Source organism: Vigna umbellata, chromosome 4 (assembly GCF_029865625.1).
Source record: "Vigna umbellata cultivar VRB3 chromosome 4, Vumbellata_1.0, whole genome shotgun sequence".
Classification (NCBI taxonomy): domain Eukaryota; kingdom Viridiplantae; phylum Streptophyta; class Magnoliopsida; order Fabales; family Fabaceae; genus Vigna; species Vigna umbellata.
In genome coordinates this window covers 37482418-37504826 of record NC_142168.1, presented here as the reverse complement: position 1 = coordinate 37504826, position 22409 = coordinate 37482418, and the positions used below count along the sequence as shown (strand labels likewise).

The following is a 22409-nucleotide window of genomic DNA, read 5'->3' as shown; positions in this document are numbered from 1 at the left end:
ACAAGATTTAAGTTAAAAACTTGTCGAATAGACTTCCAAGAAAGAGAGATGCATCACAATGGACAACTTAAGAACCAAGTCTTTCCTTAGCCAAAGTATTCCTCAACTAGTTTTTAACAAATTTCTTATTTACAGATTCAAAACAATAGCATATAATATTAACACCGAAATTCACTATAGATAGATATACAGTAAGCACTAACAGTATTCACAAAGAATTTCAAGACATGAATAGTAATAAAACAATATTAAATCATAATATAAAAGCTTAGAAATGTTAGCTCCCCACCTCTATTCCAGACTTCTCTTGCTCCGACTTTGTTTTCCCTGAAAACCCTCCAGAGGCTCTACTCTTCTTGCAACTAAAAATTTCTTCCTAACTCTTTCTTCTCTATTTCTCAAGGTTTCTTACTTATTCTTCCTCTCTTTGTGCAAAATAGCCTCCCCCTCATGGCTATTTATAGTCCAAAATTTTTACTATTCGTCAATTTTTTTAATATTATTTATTATTTTAATATTATTTTATTATATTAATTTCTTAATCACCACTTACATAATGGATTCCTCAATAATACCTTCAAATCTGAATGCTTTCTCCATTATCAATATTTTAAATTTTATTTTACTTTTTCGTTTTTTTTTTTACAAAAAGGTAGAAAAGAGTTTGAATCCATCACCAAAATTTTCTACCAATTAAGCTACCAAAATTTCTTATTTAACTTTCTACATTTTATATTATAAACTTATTATATTTTCCATTCACAAAGAAATATATTTTTACTAGTAATAAAATTGTAAATATTTTTCATGGGTCGTACATAAGTCATCATATAAAATAGATCAGAAAGAATATACTATGAAAAAAATGAATCATCCTTATAATTATATGTTTGGACACTCGTATGACTCCTAAAATTACATTAAAAATATAAAAATGACTGTTTGTTGTAGCTTTAATATTGAATGTGAAATTTTAAAAAGAATTAAATATAATTCAAACATATAGAATATATCATGGCTCATAAGAATTAATTTAATGATAAATTCCTTTTAAAATTACAAGTTTTAAAATAACAATAATGATAACATCCAAATGTTATATTTATATATATATATATATGTGTGTGTGTGTTTAATACCTATTTTGGTCCCATAATTGAGGACATTTGTTTAAAGTGGTTCTACTTTTATAAAAAAGTTTACAAAGGTCACAATTTGTGTAAAAACGGTTCAAGTTAGTTCTTTTTGCTTAAATCTAATGGTGCAGCTGTTCCTTGACCAAAACATAATGAGTTGTTCACTTTTCTCATTACGTGACACTCTGAAGTAAAATGATGTGTCAATTTGAATTTTAAAAAAAATAAGTTGATGAGGTGCAAATGTTTTGATAGAGGGTTAAAAGAAAAGGAGTTATGGTTTGTGAAGTTGGTCCCTAAGATGAAGAAAATGGTTGTGGCGATATAGAAATGACTTTTTTTCAAGAGCGAGATAGCATGAATCATATTCGGGGTTCTTTAATTGATTACAAATTGTATATTTGTAATCAATTTCTATGCATTGATTATAGTTTGATTAAAAAAAGAAAATTAAAACCCAATAAAGTATTTTCTTTTGTAATATGTGAAATTCTGATTACATTTTTTAAGAAACCCTAATTTTGAAAAGCCCCAATTTTGGAACCCTAAGGAAAATCCCCAATTTTATAGTGTCCTTCTTTTTTGGTGTCATCGTGGAGGAACCTCAATCAAAAATCTTTATCTAAAATTGGAAAAACCCTAAATTGGGAAATCCCCAATTTGTTTTTCGCATTTCGTTTCTCGTTGGTTCTTCTCTCGCATGGGTCTCAAAACCCCTAGCCATGGCTGTTTGCTTTGTGCTCCACCACTGAGGTGAGGAAAGTGGTTGTGGCAAGATAGGAATCACAAAATTATACCAAGAAAAACATGGACCTCAATTACACTCTTGAAATTGCACAACGAACCACCACGATCCCAATTTCAACACCACTTTCAACAGATTCTTCAACCCCAAATCGCGAATTGAATCTAACCTAAATCCCTTTTCTTTTAACCCTCTGTCAAAACATTTCCACCTCATCAACTTTTTTTTTAAATTCAAAATTGACACGTCATTTTACCTTAGAGTACCACCTAATGAGATGAAGTAGACAATTCTTTATGTTTTGGCTAGCGGGTAGTTGTACCGTTAAAATTTTAACATTGTAAGAAAAAAGGACTAGCTTTAATTGTTTTTACACAAATTGGGACCTTTGTAAACTTTTTTAAAAAGGTAGAACCACTTTGAATAAACGCCCTCATTCGAGGAACCAAAATAGGTATTAAGTCATATATATATATATATATATATATATATATATATATATATATATATATATATATATATTATATTTTCATAAATCATTACATTCTTAATATTGTATTTCAAAAATACATTCTAAAAAAACAAAAGTACTTTAAAAGATAAGAATTATGATTAATAAAGTTTAAAAAAATAATTAACTTCATTATTTAATTTACCACTACTCTAAACATTCATTGACTGGTCTCAACTCTTGTATTAATACCATCTTTCCTTTCCCGTATTAATATACGATCGAAATGATAAGCATTTAAAAGAAAAAACATAATATAAAAATAATAATAACATAATGAAAATTATCCAAACAAATCTTTAATATATCCTTAAAATAGTTTTCCTCCTTTTTTTCTCCTATTAGCATCACTTAATAACTAATTCAACAAATAGTTTCTATAAAAACCAACCTAAATACTCAAATGGTTCACATTTAATAAAATCAATTATCCAACATCAACCTATTACTCTATTATAAAACCTCAATCACATTTTAGCCTACATGGCTCAAATAAATGAATACATTTATATGTTACTTTCGAAAAACTAATGTATTGAATAAACTCGTGAGATTCTACATTTGTCATACTTACTATCCCTTTTCTTCTTTAGGACTTGTATCACATGTAACTCATATAATTCATCAAGTACATTCTCTAAGTATGATCATCTTTCATATCATATAGTCTACCAAGTGAAACCTTTTTCGACTGTTATCACTTAGTTATTTTTCTCTATGTAAGTTGGATATTAGTAGAGTTATAATAGTCTCAACAGCGATACCACTCACACACAACCTCAACAGATACGAGAAAGCAAAATGCGACAAAACGTGAGTAATGTTTTTACCCTTTGCTGGTACATAATCGTCGTGTCGTGGTTGTCATGTCACTAGTCTCACTTCCCTTTTTCCATCTTCTTTACACGAGGAGATTCTTCTTCCTCCACTTCTTACAACTTGAAACGTTGTGAAATGGAGAGAAATTAGGAGTTAGAAGTGTTGAAAAAATCAAATGAATTAACTTGTTAACTCGTTAACATGTCAAAGGTAGAAGAAGGAATTGACCCATCCTAATCCATTTTAAATAGCAAATATGGATCAAACCAAAATGAACCAAATTTATCTATTTTCTCGTCCCTAATATTCACAATAAATATATATATATATATATATATATATATATATATATATAAAAGTTTAATTTGTCTGCTTTTACATTAAAATAATATAAATTTTTACATTCAGTGTTAAAAAAATTTGTGAATAATAAAAGTATGAGGACATCTAAAAAAGATGAATAACAAAAATACATTAGTAAAATTATGACCTTTTTAAAACATTAATGAAAAATAAATTGACACATCATTTGTGTTAAATGACCATTAACCCAACGCTAGATTTTTTTTCTTTTATAACATATTTTTAGTTTTAATTTATACTCTAGCTTATGTTTACATAGATAGCACTATTTTGTAAAAGTTCAGAATTCGGTTTCTAGGAAGCTGAATTCTGACTTCTTATTTCAAAAAAATTTACTAAAAAATATGTTAGAATTCGGTTTCTTGGAGAATTCGGTTTCTTGGAAACCAAATTCTGATTTTTACGTTGGAAACCGAATTCTGATTTTTGTGAAAATATATTCAACGGTTTTCGAAAACCGTTTAAGACTCGATTTTCAAAAATTAGTGAGAGGTTAAAAGGTTTTCGAAATCTACTTAAATCACTAGTGCATAATTGGCCTTTAACGTCACCCCGTAGACGTCGGTTCACCAAATAGTCAACGTAAATTATTGACCAGTGGCATTTTCGTAAATAAGTGGGCATCTAGACGTCTCTTACAAACAGACGTCTACATGCGTGACAGATAGGCGAGAAGTTAATTTTCTTTGCCATTTAGACGTCTGATCCCGCCACCACCGACGTTTATACTATTATAGACGTCGGCCCCCTGTAACGAACGTCTATATGACTGACAAGATAGGTGAAAAGTTAACCAAGACGTCAGACACCTTCCTAATCGACGTCTAGATTCCCCGCGAATATTAATTTTCAAATCAGAAAGATGTCATATTAGTGAGGGCCCCGACGTCTATACTATTCGAGACGTCGGACCCCCTTGCACCCGACGTCTACAGGAACCCGCGAAGAGTAACTCTCACTGTTCATCGTCTTCCTCGCGTTTTCTCTCTGAGGCAAGAGTGGACAACTTATCTTCTGCAAAGATGGAGTTCGGAACACTTATATTTGTTGTTGAACATTATTAGGTTTAGTTTAAGTTTATATTTTGATAATTTTGGTATTGGATTGTTTTTTAGATTAAGTAGAACTTTCTTTAGTTGAAACACATATAATATATATTATAATATACTGTTCTGGGACAATTTTCTCTTTTTTAGGTGTGGTTTTATTGTAAAAATAAATTAATTTTAAAAAAAAAACACCAGTAGACGTCTATTAATGCCATGTCTGACGTCTATAGACGTCTATCAGTGCACAAACAGACGTCCAATGAATTATAGTGGACAAAACGTTCCAGTGATATAGACGTCATATATCTATACATCCGACGTCTATGTAGACGTTTTGGATATCTATACATCTGACGTCTATATAGACGTCTGGTATACCCACATCCGACGTCTATATAGATCAGACGTCTATATAGACGTCTGATATATCCCGTTCGACGTCTGATTAACATCACCCACAAACACGTCGGATCTGGATCTAATGTTAAAATGCCAAAATAACATACGTCTAAAGCCCTTTCTGCACTAGTGAATGGTTTTCAAAAACCATTGAAGGATATATTCACTTTTAATATATTTTTAAAATTTTGCTTTTAATTAATAAATAATTAATTTATTTTAATATTATTTAATATGTTATACTATATTAAATCAAATTTTACATTATTATTATTATATTTATATTTAGTTTTATTATTACTATTATAATTTTCAAAATAATTATTAAAATAGTAACATATATTAAATTATATTCAAATAAATTAAATATTTTCTAAATTTTATAATAAAATTAATTTAAGAAATTTGTTAAATTGAAAATTTTTTATTTTAATATATTAAAATAAGTTAATTATTAATTAAAATTTAAATAAAAAATTAAAAATATGTTAAACTTAAAAAACCGTCTAACATTTTTTTAATTTTTTTTAAGTTAAAATTAATAAATAACTAATTTATTTTATTATTTTATTATGATTTAATATTTTATAATAGATTAAATAACATTTCATATTGTTATTATTAATTTACTATTATTACTTTTAGTTTTATTATTTTTATTATTAATTTAATAATAATTATAAAAATTATAAAATATATTAAATTTTATCAAAATAAACTAAAAATTTTTTAAATTTTATAATAAAACTAATTTCAAAAGTTTGTTAAACTAAAAAATTATATTAAAATATTATAATAAATTAATTATTTATTACATTTTAAGATAAAAAAACAGAACTTAAAAAAATATGTTGAACAGTTAATTTTTTTAAAAAATAGACTACAATATCAAAATAAATTAATTAATTATTTTAACATAATAAAATAATATATTAATAACAAAATAATGTATATTAAAATAATAATAAAATATAAACTTTGTTTTAATATATTTTATTATATTAAACTTTATTAAATGATAAGATAAATTGATGATTTATTTATTTTAAATTTAAAAAGATTTATTTAATATACTTTTCAAATTTTATTTATTAATTTTTAAAATTTTATTATATTATTATTTTTATAATTATTATTAAATTAATAATAAAAATAATAAAACTAAAAGTAATAATAATATATGAATATTAATAATATGAAATGTTATTTAATATATTATAAAATATTAAATCATATTAAAATAATAAAATAAATTAGTTATTTATCAATTTTAATTTAAAAAAAATTAAAAAAATGTTAGACGGTTTTTGAATTTTAACATATTTTAAATTTTTATTTAAATTTTAATAATAATTAACTTATTTTAATATATTAATATAACATCTTTCAATTTAACAAATTTCTTAAATTAATTTTATTATAAAATATAGAAAATATTTAATTTATTTGAATATAATTTAATATATGTTACTATTTTAATAATTATTTTGAAAATTATAATAGTAATAATAAAACTAAAAATAAATATAAATATAATAATAATAATAATGTAAAATTTGAGTTGATATAGTATAATATATGAAATAATATTAAAATAAATTAATTATTTATTAATTTTAAATTAAAAGCAAAATTTTAAAAATATGTTAAAGGTGAATATATCTTGATTTTTGAAAATCATTTAAGTAGATTTCAAAAGTCTATTAACCTCTCATCAATTTTTTAAAATCGAGTATTAAAGGGTTTTCGAAAATTATTAAATATACTTTTGCAAAAATTATTAAAGAAGAAAATTAAAATTCAGTTTTCGAGAAACTGAATTCTAACTTATATTTTAATAAAAAAGATGAAATAAGAAATCGGTTTCCTAAAAACTGAATTCTGAATTTTTACAAAGTCGTACTATCTATGTGAATATACAGCTACAGGCTATCTAAGTAAATTAAAAATAAAACTACAAATAAAACTACGTTATAAAAGAAAAAAAAATCCCCAACCCTAACGCAATTGAAATTAAGGATAGATTCCCTGTCTCCTCCAGCGACGACTTTTCTGCTGGGTTCATCCCAATTCGAATTCCACCTTGTAAGCATCGAATCACTTCTTCTCTTCCCAGATCTCACAATCTTTTCCTTTTTTCTTTTTTATCTTATTCTATAAAACTTTTTTCTTTTATTTTTCAATTGTATTTTCATCCCAATTCCAATTACCCTTTGGTCTGGGTATTTACTCTCTAAGTAATAATAATGGGTGATTCTCGCCGAAAGTTCAATAAAGTCGATATTTTAGCCTGACTTCTATATGTAGTTCATAGTCATACGATGGATCTGAATTTTCTGTTGCATATATGAGTTTATGTTAGCTTACCCTGCAAAAGTAGTTGGTCCTTTTCTCAATTCAATCATCAAAATAGATTCTTTGACCATCCTATTAAATTTATTACCTGTGTGTTTTTATTCTATTGAATATTATAATGTTTTAGATTGTAGTTTGAAATCTGGGTTTGTGACCTTTGCAGAATATCTAGACCCTTGTGAAAGCTGTTTGTCTGTTTGATTTGGAAGTTTGTATAGAGAATTTGCTCTAATGGGTGGCCAAAGGAGTGGTTATGGTAAGCGTCCCCACTCTCAATCTGACTATGATAATGGACCAAATAAAAGGAGGAATCACGGTGAGGATAGAGAGCAGTTTGTGATTGATTCGGAAGATACAGTTTTTCGATATGTATGCCCGGGTCGAAAGATTGGCAGTGTTATTGGTAGAGGAGGTGAGATTGTTAAGCAACTGAGGGTGGAGACCAAGGCCAAGATTAGGATTGGTGAGACTGTGCCGGGTTGTGAAGAGCGAGTTGTTACTATTTATAGCCCCAGTGATGAGACTAATTCTGTTGAGGGTGGTGGGAATTACGTGTCTCCGGCTCAGGATGCTCTGTTTAAGGTGCATGACAGAATAGTTGCTGAGGACTTGCATGGTGATCAGGATGATGATGGAGGTCACCAAGTGACTGCTAAGCTGCTGGTGCCATCTGATCAGATTGGTTGTGTCATTGGGAAAGGCGGGCAGATAGTTCAGAACATTCGTAGTGAGACTGGGGCCCAGATTCGGATACTCAAGGATGACCATTTACCTTTGTGCGCCTTGAGCTCTGATGAGCTTGTTCAGGTGAACTGGATGAGATTTTTTTAGCATTAAATTCAATGTTATTTTTTCAGTTTATTTATTTATTAATGCAATTGATGATTATGGTATTAAAAAAATTGCTATTTGGCTGACTTGTTTTTGTTTATATTGTTTAGATTACTGTTGGATTCTGGTTGAAAACTAATATTTGTTTATAATTTGCTTTCTATTGGCTTTTTGAAACTCAAGATTACTGGGGATGCCGCTGTTGTGAAAAGGGCTCTGCATCAAATAGCATCTCGACTTCATGATAACCCTTCACGATCTCAGCATCTTCTTACTTCTGCTGTTCCTGGTGTATATCCTGCTGGTAGTTCCCTCATTGGTCCAACTCCAGGAGCTCCAATTGTGGGGATAGCTCCCCTTGTTGGAGCTTATGGGGGATATAAAGGTGACACTAGTGACTGGCCACCGCGGTCCATGTACTCAGCTCCGAGGGATGAGGGGTCTTCAAAGGAGTTTTCAGTTCGATTGGTTTGCCCAACCGGAAACATTGGAGGTGTTATAGGAAAAGGTGGTATGATAATAAATCAAATTAGGCAGGATTCTGGTGCAACAATCAAAGTTGATAGTTCACCAACAGAAGGAGAGGAATGCTTGATCACCATTTCGACAAAAGAGGTAAAATTATGATCACCTAATGGGCCTTTATCACCATCTCTCAGTTAAGATCCGAGTTTACAAAGCTCTCTTGATTTGTATTTTGTGCTATATGGTGATATTTTCTAAATTGTGCTACTATGAATGGCATGTATGAAAAAAATGTTGTGTTAAATCATACAAAACGTTTTTTCCAATATCAACAAACTTGTTGCTTTTACTTTAATGCATTGAAAAGCCCAATTTTCCCATTACAACTGAAATCCAAATATGGTTAGTAACCATTTCAATTATTGAGGAGACATGTTGATCTCCCACTGGCCTACATTTTCCACTTCCGCTATAGATGTACTTTTTGTGGTATGATTTTTGCTGCTGTGTATTTTGTGATGTTTATAACTTGTGCTAATGCAGTTCTTTGAAGAGACTTTCTCCCCAACAATAGAAGCAGCTGTGCGATTGCAACCTCGATGCAGTGAGAAGGTTGAAAGAGATTCAGGAATCATCTCTTTCACAACCCGCCTTCTGGTATCAACCTCACGAATTGGTTGCCTTATTGGTAAAGGGGGATCTATCATAACTGAGATGAGGAGGCTTACAAAAGCTAATATTCGCATTATCTCAAAGGATAATCTTCCTAAGATTGCATCTGAAGATGATGAAATGGTGCAGGTAAGGGTACTTTCATTCTTTGGTCTAGTAATGTTGTTTCTGATAGAGTCCTAACATTCTGTCCTACTACATTGGCTCCCCAAACACGTTCTGATTAGATTTCAGGAGATCTTGACGTTGCCAAGGAGGCTCTGGTGCATGTACTTACACGGTTGAGAGCGAATATTTTTGATAGGGAGGGTGCTCTCTCTGCATTCCTTCCAGTTATGCCATATCTGCCTGTTTCAGCAGATGGATCAGATGGCCTAAGCTTTGATGGTAGAGATGGTAAAAGACATGGACGTGGACATTCTTATTCAAGTGGGTATGGTGGCTCAAGTGATGTAACAGGTGGTGACATTTATGGAAGCTATGGTGGTTCACAGGTACTTCTCTTCAGTTGGACTTGAGTTTAGGATCATATTTAAATGGGCCCGAGTTCTTCAGGTTTAAGCTGTGTTTTCTTGTTCCATGTTTGTAATATTGTTCCATGCATCTGTAGCTTGGAAGTAGCAGTGCTTATGGGGCTTATGGAAGTTATTCTTTGGGACGGTCTAGTACTGCTGGGTAATAAATCTTCCTGATGTCTAATTTCCTGCTTAAGTTTTTTTATCTCTTACTTTTCCCTGTAATTATCAGCTTAGAAGAATATATAGGTTATCAGTTTTGAAAATGAACCTAACATAAGGTAACTGCACAGTTGAATATTTGATTTCAGCTCTAATCGATTTTAAGGACTGAAAGGTTGGATTTGGATTATACAACACTTTTTGAAACTTGTGCCATGGAAGCTTCTACTAGCATTTCACTTATGTAAATTTGATTTATGGATGTTTATTGGCACATTTATTTTAATAGGAAATTACATATTAAATTTTCTCCCCTTTTGTTTTCTGGTGTTTGCTTCCACAATTGTACTTTATTGTTTGATACTTTGGATTTTGTTTCCACAAAATTCCCAGTGTTCTACATACACTAATGTTACCTTTATCAGTGAGCGTTATAAAATGACCGTTATGGTAGTGCCATAATGGTATTGGCGTGTCAATTTCCGGTGTTTGCCATCCACCATCCGCCGTTTTGAAGGATATGGTGTCTTGTGCCATGGCACCCTGCCATGGATGGATGTGGTTCATGGTGCCTATGGTGAAATATCGGTTGTTTCCTTTGTTTTTTGTTTTTCAAAAGCATCGTTTTGGGTTTGACCCATTTTTAAATAACCCTAATCCTGGACATGGGAAAGAATGAGCCCTCTTTTATGAATGAGAACCTTCTTCACAGAGTGAGAACAGAGCTGTGAAAGAAATAGAGAATGACCCTTCTTTGTCATCAAGTCTCTTTTGAGTCATCTATGGCAGTGGCTTCAGCAGCTTGAATTACAGTGGCGACATAAGCTCTAAGGACCTAAACCTTGAAACCTAGTTTTGTTTTCTGTTTTTTCTTGTTCCTTCTTGACATTGTTTGTTTGTTGTTCTTATGTTTGCTCATAGAACATTGTTACCAATTATTTTCCACTTACAGGATAATGTCAAGCACTGAAAACTAAAGCAATGCATCCTCAAATTGTTTAATAAAATAGTAGTATTATTATGAGTTGTCTTCAACAATCATAAGAATTTTATAAATCTTGTGAAATTAGTTTGTCATTATATAAAATAAAATTTGTCCACTATGACTTTCCGTAGTAGGCTGCCATGCCATATGCGATATTTATGACAGATATTTAGCTGACTGCGATAGGTTGTTATCTTCTATTGATAATTGATTGTTATCCATCCCTTCAAGGGTTAATATTAGTGGATTTGTAGTCTTCTAAAATAATAGTTTTAACTTGAATATTCTCTTGGAAAACATTCTTTGAAATATTTTCTAAATGCCCCTTACTAGAATCAAGTTACCTTACATTCACAGTTTCTTTATTCTTTCTTGTCCATGTTGTGAAAAGGTCACTCTTACTGATAATTTGTTATGACTGTTCCTGAATTCATCAATTCTAATATTTAGTACCTGTTTCCAGGTTGTCAACTCAGAGTGGTGTTTCTCGGAGGAGAAATCATGCTTACTGAACTTAATGAGTCTTTGCAGGTAGAATGCAATTTTCATTAATGGTCTACTTTTATCTGGAAACTTCCTCTAATTTAGAACTGTCAACTTCCTATAATATAGTAAATAAGAGATTGATATCTTAACCTGACCAGTCCCATTTAGAATTCTGATGATATTGTTTTCCCTTTGTTCCCTTTCCTTTACCACCCAAACAGCTGAGTTCTGTGAAGCCCGCAGCCTGCCTACTGCCTAAACCAGAAGACCTGATGAACCAGGGTTTGACAAACTTATGGCCCACCTTGACGCTACTACTTAGAGGACCAAACTTATGTGGAGACTATTGAAATTGGCCATGTCCATTTTACCTTAATTCCCAAGCTTCATAACTTGTTCTCCCAAGAACCTATAAAGCTTGCTTGCCTTTCTGTTATTATTGTGGTTTATTTTTAACTTTAAAACTGAGACACCATGTACCTTTCATCATCCAACAGTTGTATACTATTTACTGTTTTTGGGTTTTATTTTCTCATATTTTCACTATCACATCAAATTTGGTGGAGTTTTGGCGTCATGTATTGCAGGTGCCTCTATTTGCCTATATCAGCATGAACAGGTAAAGGCATGTTGTCTTCTATGATTCTGAAAGTTCACACAAATGGGTGTTGTGAGTACCTTACGTGATTGCACTTTTCAGTTTAATGGTATGAAAGCTGTACTTACATCTTAATATGTTGTTAACTCAACGACTGAAGCTCATAGTCGACAACAAGTTGTTTGTGGTAAGATCAGTAGAAGACATTGTATGGTATAAGGTGATTCAGAAATATAGAGGATCTGTTTGATGAATTCTGTTTTGAGGATAAATTGTGAAAGCATGAAGGCACACTTCAACAGCATTGATAGTGATGGTGACTGGCTGTAGTAGTTCGAAGTGAAAATAGAAAATTGATTAGAACGAGTTAAAGGAAACAAACGACTAGTGTTTTCATTTTTCTGCACTAAGACAGATTGAGAAAAAAAATTCTTAAATGATTTGTTTTTAGTTTTTTCAAATATAAAAACTCTTTCAAAAGCAGTATTCGAACATGCCATCACTTTTGGCAGTTTTTTTTTTTATGATTTTCCAATATCACACATGCTTGGATATTTATCAGTGCTGTACATTTTTTTAGCTTAATTAGCATTCAATTGCACTGAACTACATTTTTATTTATTTATTTCACTTTTAAATTGTATTGGACTACCACTACTCACAAAAGTTGGCATAAGAAAAGAAGATATTTTCTGTCAGGCCATTAGGTGACCTGGCACAGTGAGAGTCTTCTGAAATCTTGGTGATCCAATGGCCAGTGCAAAGGTGTGACTAGGGTTACTCATAGAATTCTGTTCTTGAGTACTTGTTTAAATTCTGTGAACAATGGCCTAGAGAGAGATGCAGTGATCTGAATTTCTTTTGGAGCTTTGGTGTATTTCACTTTTCCAGGTATTTGGATTAGATAATACTTTGATGATACCTGGGGAGTGGATGAATTGGATTTCGGTTGCTAAGTGGTAGTTTGTATTTAACTACTTGTATTGTTCACTGGTTTGTAATTTTATGTGAAATGCACTTTGATTTGTTCTATGCAACTGATTTCGTAGGCAATAGTTTTTTGTTGGCTCTCATTTGATTGATGCAAAAGCATCATGGCCATTTTTGCATTTACGATTTGTTCTTATTATTGTCTTATTTCATTGACTTTGAACATGCCACGAAAGTTGTGACTGTTCATGTAAATAAATGGCTTGTGAGGCCCCATTTGGAATTAACCTGGTTTTATTCGGTGCATTGTTGGCCTAGTATATACTTGCTTCATTATGCATGGTGAATCAAGAACAAATGTATTCCATCCTTTTGTTCCACACTTTTCGGTGGCATTAAAGTATAGTATTTATTCAATTTATCTTCTAATTTATTTTTAGAATTATCTTCACGTAAAATAGAACTCATTCCGATGTGATATAAATCCAAATACCATGTACCCATTCAACGTTTTGGATAATCGTGTTATTGGTGTGCTTCTCTTGAAACAAATTACTGGCTTTATTGAGGATTTATTTTGGTTGGAGAATTCGGTTGATCAATTTTAGTGAATATTTTTCAACAATTTTTGATAATTTTCTATCTGATTTTTCTATTCATGAGGTTTGACAAGGATATCGATTTCACATTGTGGGTGTAGATTGCGGATTTGGATTATTTGCATTGATAAACTAGTGTTGATTTATTCTTAGTTTGAGGCATTTAATTTCAGTTAACTCATGATAACCAGTACAAAAACCCAACATTGAATTTTGGAATGGTCCTTCCAAAAATAATAAAGAATGAATGGTACGATTAATATTGAGGTGGTTTTAGTCATTTGTGTTGTTTGTCTTAAACCATGTGCACCCAAGTTTTCTGAGGAGAAATGATTTAAGATTTTTGCAGTGTAAATTGAATATGTAAATATTGGATGGTCCTTGTTAGCTTAGAGAGGCAACTATGCTATTTAGATTATGTCATTACTCTGTAAAACTTGTATTGAAAGTCAACACTTTCTTCAGCTTCTATCAAATAGAAAGACAATCAAATAACATGGTTGAGGTGAACAAATTTTCACCTACTTTGTTATTTAGAAATTGAAAACTCAAATGAAGCTATTATTAACAAATCTGATATATGATCAATGAATTGTTGAACGCTGGATCAATTTCGATTGTATATAGAGTTTAATTTAGTTTAGGCCTAAGAGTACCAGTGAAAGAGAACTTCATAATTAGTTGGATTAAAATTGGAAAACTTCTACTGTTCAACTATTATAAAACATGTCATTCTTCAGTACTTGTAAGAGTTGTTGTTTCTTACTGGATATCTAGCTAGCAGCATTCCCAGGACAACTTGGATTCCATTCATATACGAATACATAACCTGAGTTTTGAAAATTGAGGTTAGAGATTCTGTTTTTGTGAAGCTAAAGTCTATACATTTCTTAGAACACTAAATCCGTGCATAGTTGTGGTCAAATGTAATAAATAGATCCACCTAACACAATGTACATAGATCAGTTTTCAACTCAGTGAATAGTATTTATTTATGTAGATACTGTTCATTGAACATAATCTGTTTCATCTTTATCAATATCTTGTCATATAGCTGATAGATAATGATCTGATAAATATACGAGTAGATGTTACATCTTTATGTCTGGTATTATATAATTAACGGATAACTATCTTTTAAATATATGATTAGAAGTTGGATCAACATATATGTTTGAAAGAATATCTATTCAAGAAGATGATCTTGGACTAACTTTTGTATTTGAAGAAATGAAAGTTTACTTCCAATCAAAAGATACTCCAAGTTAAAGAAAAAGGGTCTTTTGTTGTTCTCTTAAATGATCACAGGGATGACATGAGAAGCTACACAAAACTAGGGTGGTGGGGGTGGGCATGCATCTAATAAAGTTCTCATATTCCTTGGTTTCTTCACCATGCAAAGTCACATCCAACAATAAGAATCCTCCAGAATATATATATTTTTTCTTCTGATTTCCCTTAAGTAAAGGACAACAGTGGAACAGTTATAGAGCTTCCCCTTCTGCACAGATGCTAGCATCATTAATGCCTAGAGCTGGCATGCCATGTCATGTAGCATGAACATTTTCTTTATATTCTCATCAGATCCTTTTTCTGCATAAAAACCCCATTCGTTTGTTTCATGTCAAGAAAGCCATTTTTTTGGCTTCTTCACCTCTACCAGTTAGTTACTCACTAAACCCTTATAAGAGTCCATGCTTGTTTGTTTCTTTTGTCAATGTAAAAGCTCTTTCTTCCTCATTCTAGGAGGGAATGTTGTCTTCTTCATTTGGGAAAAAACTGTTCTTGCAGTTATGGCAGTGATGGGCTGCATTTGATTGGTTATACTGAATAACTTGATTTTCTACCTTGTTTTATGTGGGAATCATAGATTTCTTTTTCTTAGCCTATTTGAATGATCACTAGCTTCAAATAATTCATCTGATGTCTTGCATGTGGGAATGAGGTCATGTAATGCAGCCAAGGATGACTTGCCGGCAAACTTCTTTTGGCATTCTTAGTTAAGGTTCTAAAATTTGGTTGCAGTCACAGTTTTCTTTCAATCTTTTGATATTCTGATAAATTATAGGAAAATACCACTGATATGCATGATTTTGATCACAATAAGTCTAAACATTTTGATGTTTTGGCTGAACTCACAATTTTATTTTGATCTTTGATATGGCAGTAAACCACAAGAAGTCCAAAATACTTTGATGTCGTGATTCAAATCATGGTCAAGTTTCACAATCCTTGACAAACTAGTTGTATTGGATAAATTTCTAAGTAAAAAAATATGTTTTTTTTAAATCATTGAAATTAGTTTATATACAAGCAATTTTATACCATTTTTTAATTCTTTATTTTTTTTCTTAATTTATCTTTATTCAAATATTCATTTTGCTTTCTTGGAAATTCGGCAAGTCTTCTTTGGCTACATCAAGGTCTTCTTCTCTCATGCTAGATTCTTTTGATGATTCATGAAATCATGATTGGACATAATCAATGATGGTGAGATGCACAAATGCTAAGTTAAAACATTATATATCTATATATATATATATATATATATATATATATATATATATATATATATATATATATATGATTTCATATAAGGTTGATTTTCACCTTGGTTGCTTTGATTTAACTTAATGGATTTTTGCAGGTATCAAGATTCAATGGTGTGCATGGTTTTAAAGTTTAATCAAGTATCTTATTGTTACTGCAGATCATAAAATTGAGTTTAGTGTAATATTTTGCAAGCTCCACACCAAAATAATTATTTATTGTGCCTTTGATTTTCTTTTTTGTTATAGTTGTAGTGTTTTATTTACATAGCTTTAGGGAGTTTTTCTGTTTTAGCTAGTTCTTTGAAGAATAATTATTGTTTTATTTTCTTACTAGGGATATCGTGACTTCTTTATAGAGAATATTAACTAATTAAATATACAAATTAAAAAACAAAACACGTATAAACTTTTCCTCAATAATTGAATGTTTAAAGTCGTTATGTTAGTGACAATATCATAAGGAAATTAATAAGTAAATTAATCTTTGATCTAATAAGTTAGAAAGAGTCGTGACAAAAATAATAATATAATATTTTTTTTATATGTAAGATATTGAAAATAGGTCTATTCTTGTGATGGTTTCATATTGTGTACGTTTTAAATTTGTGAAACAATAATATTACACATGATAATGAACCAGATTATAATTATTCATTAATTAGTAATTACCAAGTAATGTTCATATTCTCCGTTTGGCTATTTTAAGTTTATTCTACAAGTATAAATAATACCTCTAAATATGCACTAATTGAAATACTTTTATTATAAAAGTAATGTTCCGTTTTTTGTTCTTAAACTTGTTATTTTAAATAATGAAAGAAAAATTGATTAATTAAACACAATATTAGGAATAAATTAATATTTCATTAGAAGGTCAACATTTTGAACCTTTTTCACACGACCAAAACTACGTCATTTTGAAGCGTTAATTTGATAAGAAAAATATGAATAAAAAACAATAATAAGTGAAACTTAAATAGTTAAATAAAATATTAATAAGAACATGGGTTTTCATACTTTAAGAATATAATGACGTTAAAAAGAAATCTTATAAGTAATATAATATAGTGGAGTTTAAAAAAAAAACACTTTAAGATCTCATACACAATTACCTTCATTGCAAGAATTATTATATAAAATGAAATCTTAATTCATGTTTTTGTGAATTCCATTCTCTAACGTAACTTTAAAGATTTTGTTATAATTTTTATTTTTATTTTCATAGAAATAGAAATGTCTTAGTCAAAATTTAATTAATATTTAATTTAATTTTTGGATGGCTCATATTTTAGTTAATCAATATTTTATTTAACCATTTTGTAAGATAAAAAAAATTATAATCTAAAATTTTATTTAAATCTTATAAAATATTAGCATATTTTAATAAATACCTCTTACATATAACAATCATGTGTGATAAAAAAATAAAATATAACAACCATGTATTGAATTTATGTCAACCTATATAACTCCAAATAACAAAATTATCCTAATAATTTTTTTAATTAGATAACTAATTTGACTTGTTATTAGTAGCATTATTAGATGGAAGCATTAAGCATCACTTTCCACAGTTATGACCAGACACTCATTTAATGTATACTGTTTCGAACATGACTTTCCAGAATGATAATCAATGCTATCACATGGAAAAAGATTTAAACTATTTTTTATTTATCATACACCATTAAAATTTATTATTTTCTAATTTTACTGTCTTTTTACACGTTAAAACATTAAATAAATTTAATAAAATTTGATTAAAAAAATTAAATTTATATAATTTTAAAACTAAATTGAATTAAAATTTCAAAAATAATTTAATTATAATTTTTACTAAAAATTAAGAAATTAAAAAACAAAAATATATTTAATTTCTTTTTTATTATTAATTTTCTCTCTCGAATTATAATTTCTCGTAATAATTAAAATAACTGAGGAACCTTTTCATAATAATATATGTACAGTAATTATTTTGAATAAAGTAAACTTTAAATAATCTACGAATGCGATGTCATTAATCATAAATAGTTATATTTAATAAATTTGTTCACTTTCATCATAGTCAATTCAAATTTTAAAACTTATAGCATTGATCTTTTCCATTGGTTGAGGGCTTAATTTTTTTTATGACACGAAAAATAATTAAACTCTAAAGTAAAATTAAAAGCAATATTATCTTTTCTGAATTATAATGGCTTCTAGAAGTGTTTGACCAGCTGCAAAACTCATAATTTCTAGGAAAAAAGCTACATATTTTTAAAATATAAATATTTGAGGCCAATACAAAGAAATACATTATTGTTGCTCAGAAAATACATTATTTCCCTTCATACGCTAACATTTAATTTGGTACGGAGAAAAAAAAAACTAGAAAAATATTCTCAAATCAAAGTTTGATTCCATATTAACAACGGATATTGAGAAGGGAAAACATACATAGAAGTACTAGAATTTTCATAGTGATTTTTTTTTTACAAATATCTCATGATATTTTACAAATTAAAAAAAAATGCAAAAAGAAGTCTCAAAATATTCAAAAAGAAATACACTATATATTGATAAGATTTTATTTCTAATTAGAGAACAATTAAAAGAACACTTAATCCATGTTTTATCTCAAAGAGAAAAAGAAGAGAAAGAAAGAATTAGAAAGATATGAGACCTTCTCCTACAAGCAAACCCAACATAAGGACAATAAGACCAAGTGTTATGCTTTGACTTGGTGATAATAAGGTTTGTGAGTAAGCAAATAGAGTTAAGGTTGCACCAATTATTCCAATGGAAAGAGCCATCATGTTCTTCTTCATTCTTCTTTCTTCTTTCTTCACTGTGATCTTCCTCCTTTTGATGATGAAGATCTAAACTTGCTTCTTTCTTCTATCTTCACTTTGATCTTCCTCCTTTTGATGATGAAGATCTAAACTTGAAGATGCACCCTTCTCAAAAAGCTTCAATTTTTAGGGTTGTTGGTGTTTTTCTAGCTTAACTACCACCAATCTAGGGATTACATACTTATATATAATCTTCTTTCTTGTAAGTCAACTCTTAAATGGTGGGGTGGTGGTGGTGGTTAGTAAATAAACTATAATTAATCCATTCATCATTGATCCATTGGGAAATATAATATTGCCACAACAAATTCAAATTGTGTAAAATAATTTCTTAACGTATTATTATTTTTTACATACCAGTGTGAAATATTTATTTATTTATAATGATTGATCTATTTAAAAGATTTGACTAATTATTCTTAATCAGTTGTTTTCTAATTATTTTTTCCGTCTACAAATTTTTAATTCAGAACCTTGTTAAAATTATTTACCATAAAATATTTTTTACTAAGAGTGTTTGATTAAATTGTTTAACGAACATTGGTTGTGGATAAAATTAATAAATATTTCACATTAACAATATGATAATAAACAAAATTCATTTTAAAATGTTTTCTTACGTTTTTCCTTAATGTTTGGTTTCATACAAATATATTAGTTATACATCATACATATGGTATGGCTTAAAGGAAACACGGTTTGTAGTTTTACTAATTCTAAATATGATTATAGTGATTATGTGAATGGATATAAACTTGATTTAATTTAAAAAGAAATTTCATAATATAAGATATACATTACGAATATTAATACTTTTAACATAATATGAATGACAAATTGAAACACTTTAAGAAAAAGGAATTTTAACCACATGTTAATGAATATACTATAATTTATATTGTTAAGAAAACTTGTATTAAACATGTTTTACCATAAAATAATACTTAGTCCATTATAATTAATACCATTATAAAAGTATAAATAATTTTAAATGAGCTAAAAAGTATATAGTTTAGAGTTAAGTCAAGAACAATATTAAATAGTATAATATCGTGTCATTTATAATGATTTCTTCCTTAAAAATATAAGAATACTTAAATTTTTTTTTTACATCTCTAATCCTTTTTTCACTTGAATGAATTTGAGAAAGAATGATTGAATAAATTTGAAAGGATTTGAAAATAATTTTTGTTGTTGTTTATTTAAGTGAATTTGGAGGTAAATGAGAATAAATTTGGAAGTAACGTTTGTGATAATTAGTGTAGCATTTAATTTATGTGACAAATTAAAAAAATTTACTTCCAAAATTGACTCTCACCTACTCCAAATTCACTCAAATAAATAACAAAAAAAATTTATTTTCAAATACTCTCAAATCTATTTAATGACTCTCCAAATTTATACAAATGAACAAAGACTAAGTGTTTTCTGTAATGACAAACCAAAGAACAATTTGAGAATAAGAAAAAGTCTTACCTAATAACATAAAATCACTTTGCACCTAAACACGTCTAACACGTCTAAAGTGAGTCTCTTGGAAATGCTCAATAGCAAGAATAACTTCCATAATTTTATAATATAAAGAACTTTTTATCCTAAAAAGCATAGATACTACCAATTTATTCACTCATACTATCTCTAAAAAAGTTAGCACAAGGTGCAAGACCAAAACTTCTACAAGCCGCACAATCAATTTTTATCTTAATTTAATCAACATTCAAGAATTATCAAAAAAATTATATATTATAATTATTTTTTATTTTCGGTTTAGTGGTTATATAAAAAGATTTTAGAATACAAAAATCATGCATATCATTCTTAATATGATTCATAAAACACTTTACTCAAATATGTCATAATTTTTAATTCATTAAATCATCCAAATAGTTGAAGTTACAATAATTAATCAGATGAGTTTGAATAAGTCACTCTGTGAAGATTTAATATAAAAAAAAATTCAATAAGTCATAGAAAAAATTTATAACTAGAAACTTCATCGCTTAAAAATTTACTATATAAAATATGTGATAGAAAAAAAAACTTTAATAAAATCTGATTCTTAAAGATAATCTTGCTAGCAATAACCACCAACCTATACATAAGATTTTAAAAAATAATTTTAAATCTAAAGTTGCTACAGTAAAAGACCTAAAATATATAACAAATTCAAGACTAGAACCCCATCTTTCTTTCTGTTCAAAACTCGCTATTCTCTAAACTTAAAAGAGTATAAAGAAACTAAAGTTTAGTCAAATAAAATTTTAGTAAAATAAAAAATGAAAATCTATAATTTATTTATACTTTCTATATTTTATCTCTTTATAATTTATTTTTACTAAATTTTGAATGTTACATTTTCATATTAATATTGTACAATATATCCTAACTTTTTTACACGAACTTCCCTTCCTTTATTAGTTCCTTTTCCTTTCCTACCCAATCTTTACAAATTATTATTTTATGTTCATTAGGAAAAAAATAAATAGAAAAGTGAAAGTGTAAAGGAAAAGAGAGAATTAGATAAAGAATGAGTGACAGTATCAGTGATTTCATTAAGAAAATTAAATAAAAGAGAATGAAAATATGAATTATTTTATTGAAGACAAATGAAAAATGAAATAATAAAAGTAGTTTTCTAACAATATTCAATTTTAGAAATTATATTATTATTTTTGTTACTAAATTTATTTTTCAATTTTATTTATTTTATTGTTATAAAATACTTTTGAATTTTTTTTACCATAATAATTATGATATTGATTATCAATTATAAAGTTTAAAGTTCATAAATAACTTAAATATTGGCAATCAATATTATACAACACTATTATGTTATGGTTAGGGAGACTTTTTGTATTTTCTTTATTTTAAACGAAAAAATTCTTGTGGTTCCCACTTCTTTTTATGAAAATACTTTTATTTAATTTTTATTATGCACTTTTACTCTATTCCTTCTTTTTCTCACTTCCTTTTTGTTATTGTAAAAATGAAAAAAAAAGTTCGTTTATTTAAAGAACATTACAATTAATAAGCAACATTAGTAAATATTTAGGGTATTTTTAATAAACGTCTCCAAAATTACTCACAGATAAAAACGTTTTTTTATATATTAATATTAGTTTGTACATAAATTATTTTTTTTATATAACTTAAATTATGAATAAATTAATTTTAAGCTATAAAAAATCCCTTTTTATAAAACTAATGTTTTAACCTAAAAACCATATTTTTTTTTTATAAAAGCACATCGGAAAAAGTTTGATTAATGAATCTTTATTATCCGACATTTAACTGATATTTCAATTACGTATTCATTTATACATAAACTAATGTTAAGTTATATTTTAATTTAATTATACGTTATTTTATTTTATCGTTAAAAAATAAAAATTCAAAAAAAAAA

At 28.4% G+C, this 22409-nt stretch overlaps 2 protein-coding genes across 2 annotated transcripts; one reads left to right on the top strand and one right to left on the bottom strand.

Annotated features, from left to right (window-relative positions):
• The first annotated feature begins 6961 nt into the window (after positions 1–6961).
• LOC148200079 (RNA-binding KH domain-containing protein) lies at positions 6962–12020 on the top strand. Its single transcript, XM_088112249.1, has 8 exons — positions 6962–7107; positions 7541–8184; positions 8392–8823; positions 9217–9474; positions 9573–9839; positions 9956–10020; positions 11471–11538; positions 11715–12020. Exons 2-7 carry the CDS (start codon positions 7609–7611, stop codon positions 11517–11519), a joined length of 1647 nt encoding a protein of 548 aa, XP_087968375.1. The 5' UTR covers positions 6962–7107; positions 7541–7608; the 3' UTR covers positions 11520–11538; positions 11715–12020.
• Positions 12021–18728: 6708 nt separating this feature from the next.
• On the bottom strand, positions 18729–19146 carry LOC148200078 (uncharacterized). Its single transcript, XM_088111860.1, has one exon. It carries the CDS (start codon positions 18980–18982, stop codon positions 18821–18823), a length of 162 nt encoding a protein of 53 aa, XP_087967986.1. The 5' UTR covers positions 18983–19146; the 3' UTR covers positions 18729–18820.
• Between the last annotated feature and the right edge of the window lie 3263 nt (positions 19147–22409).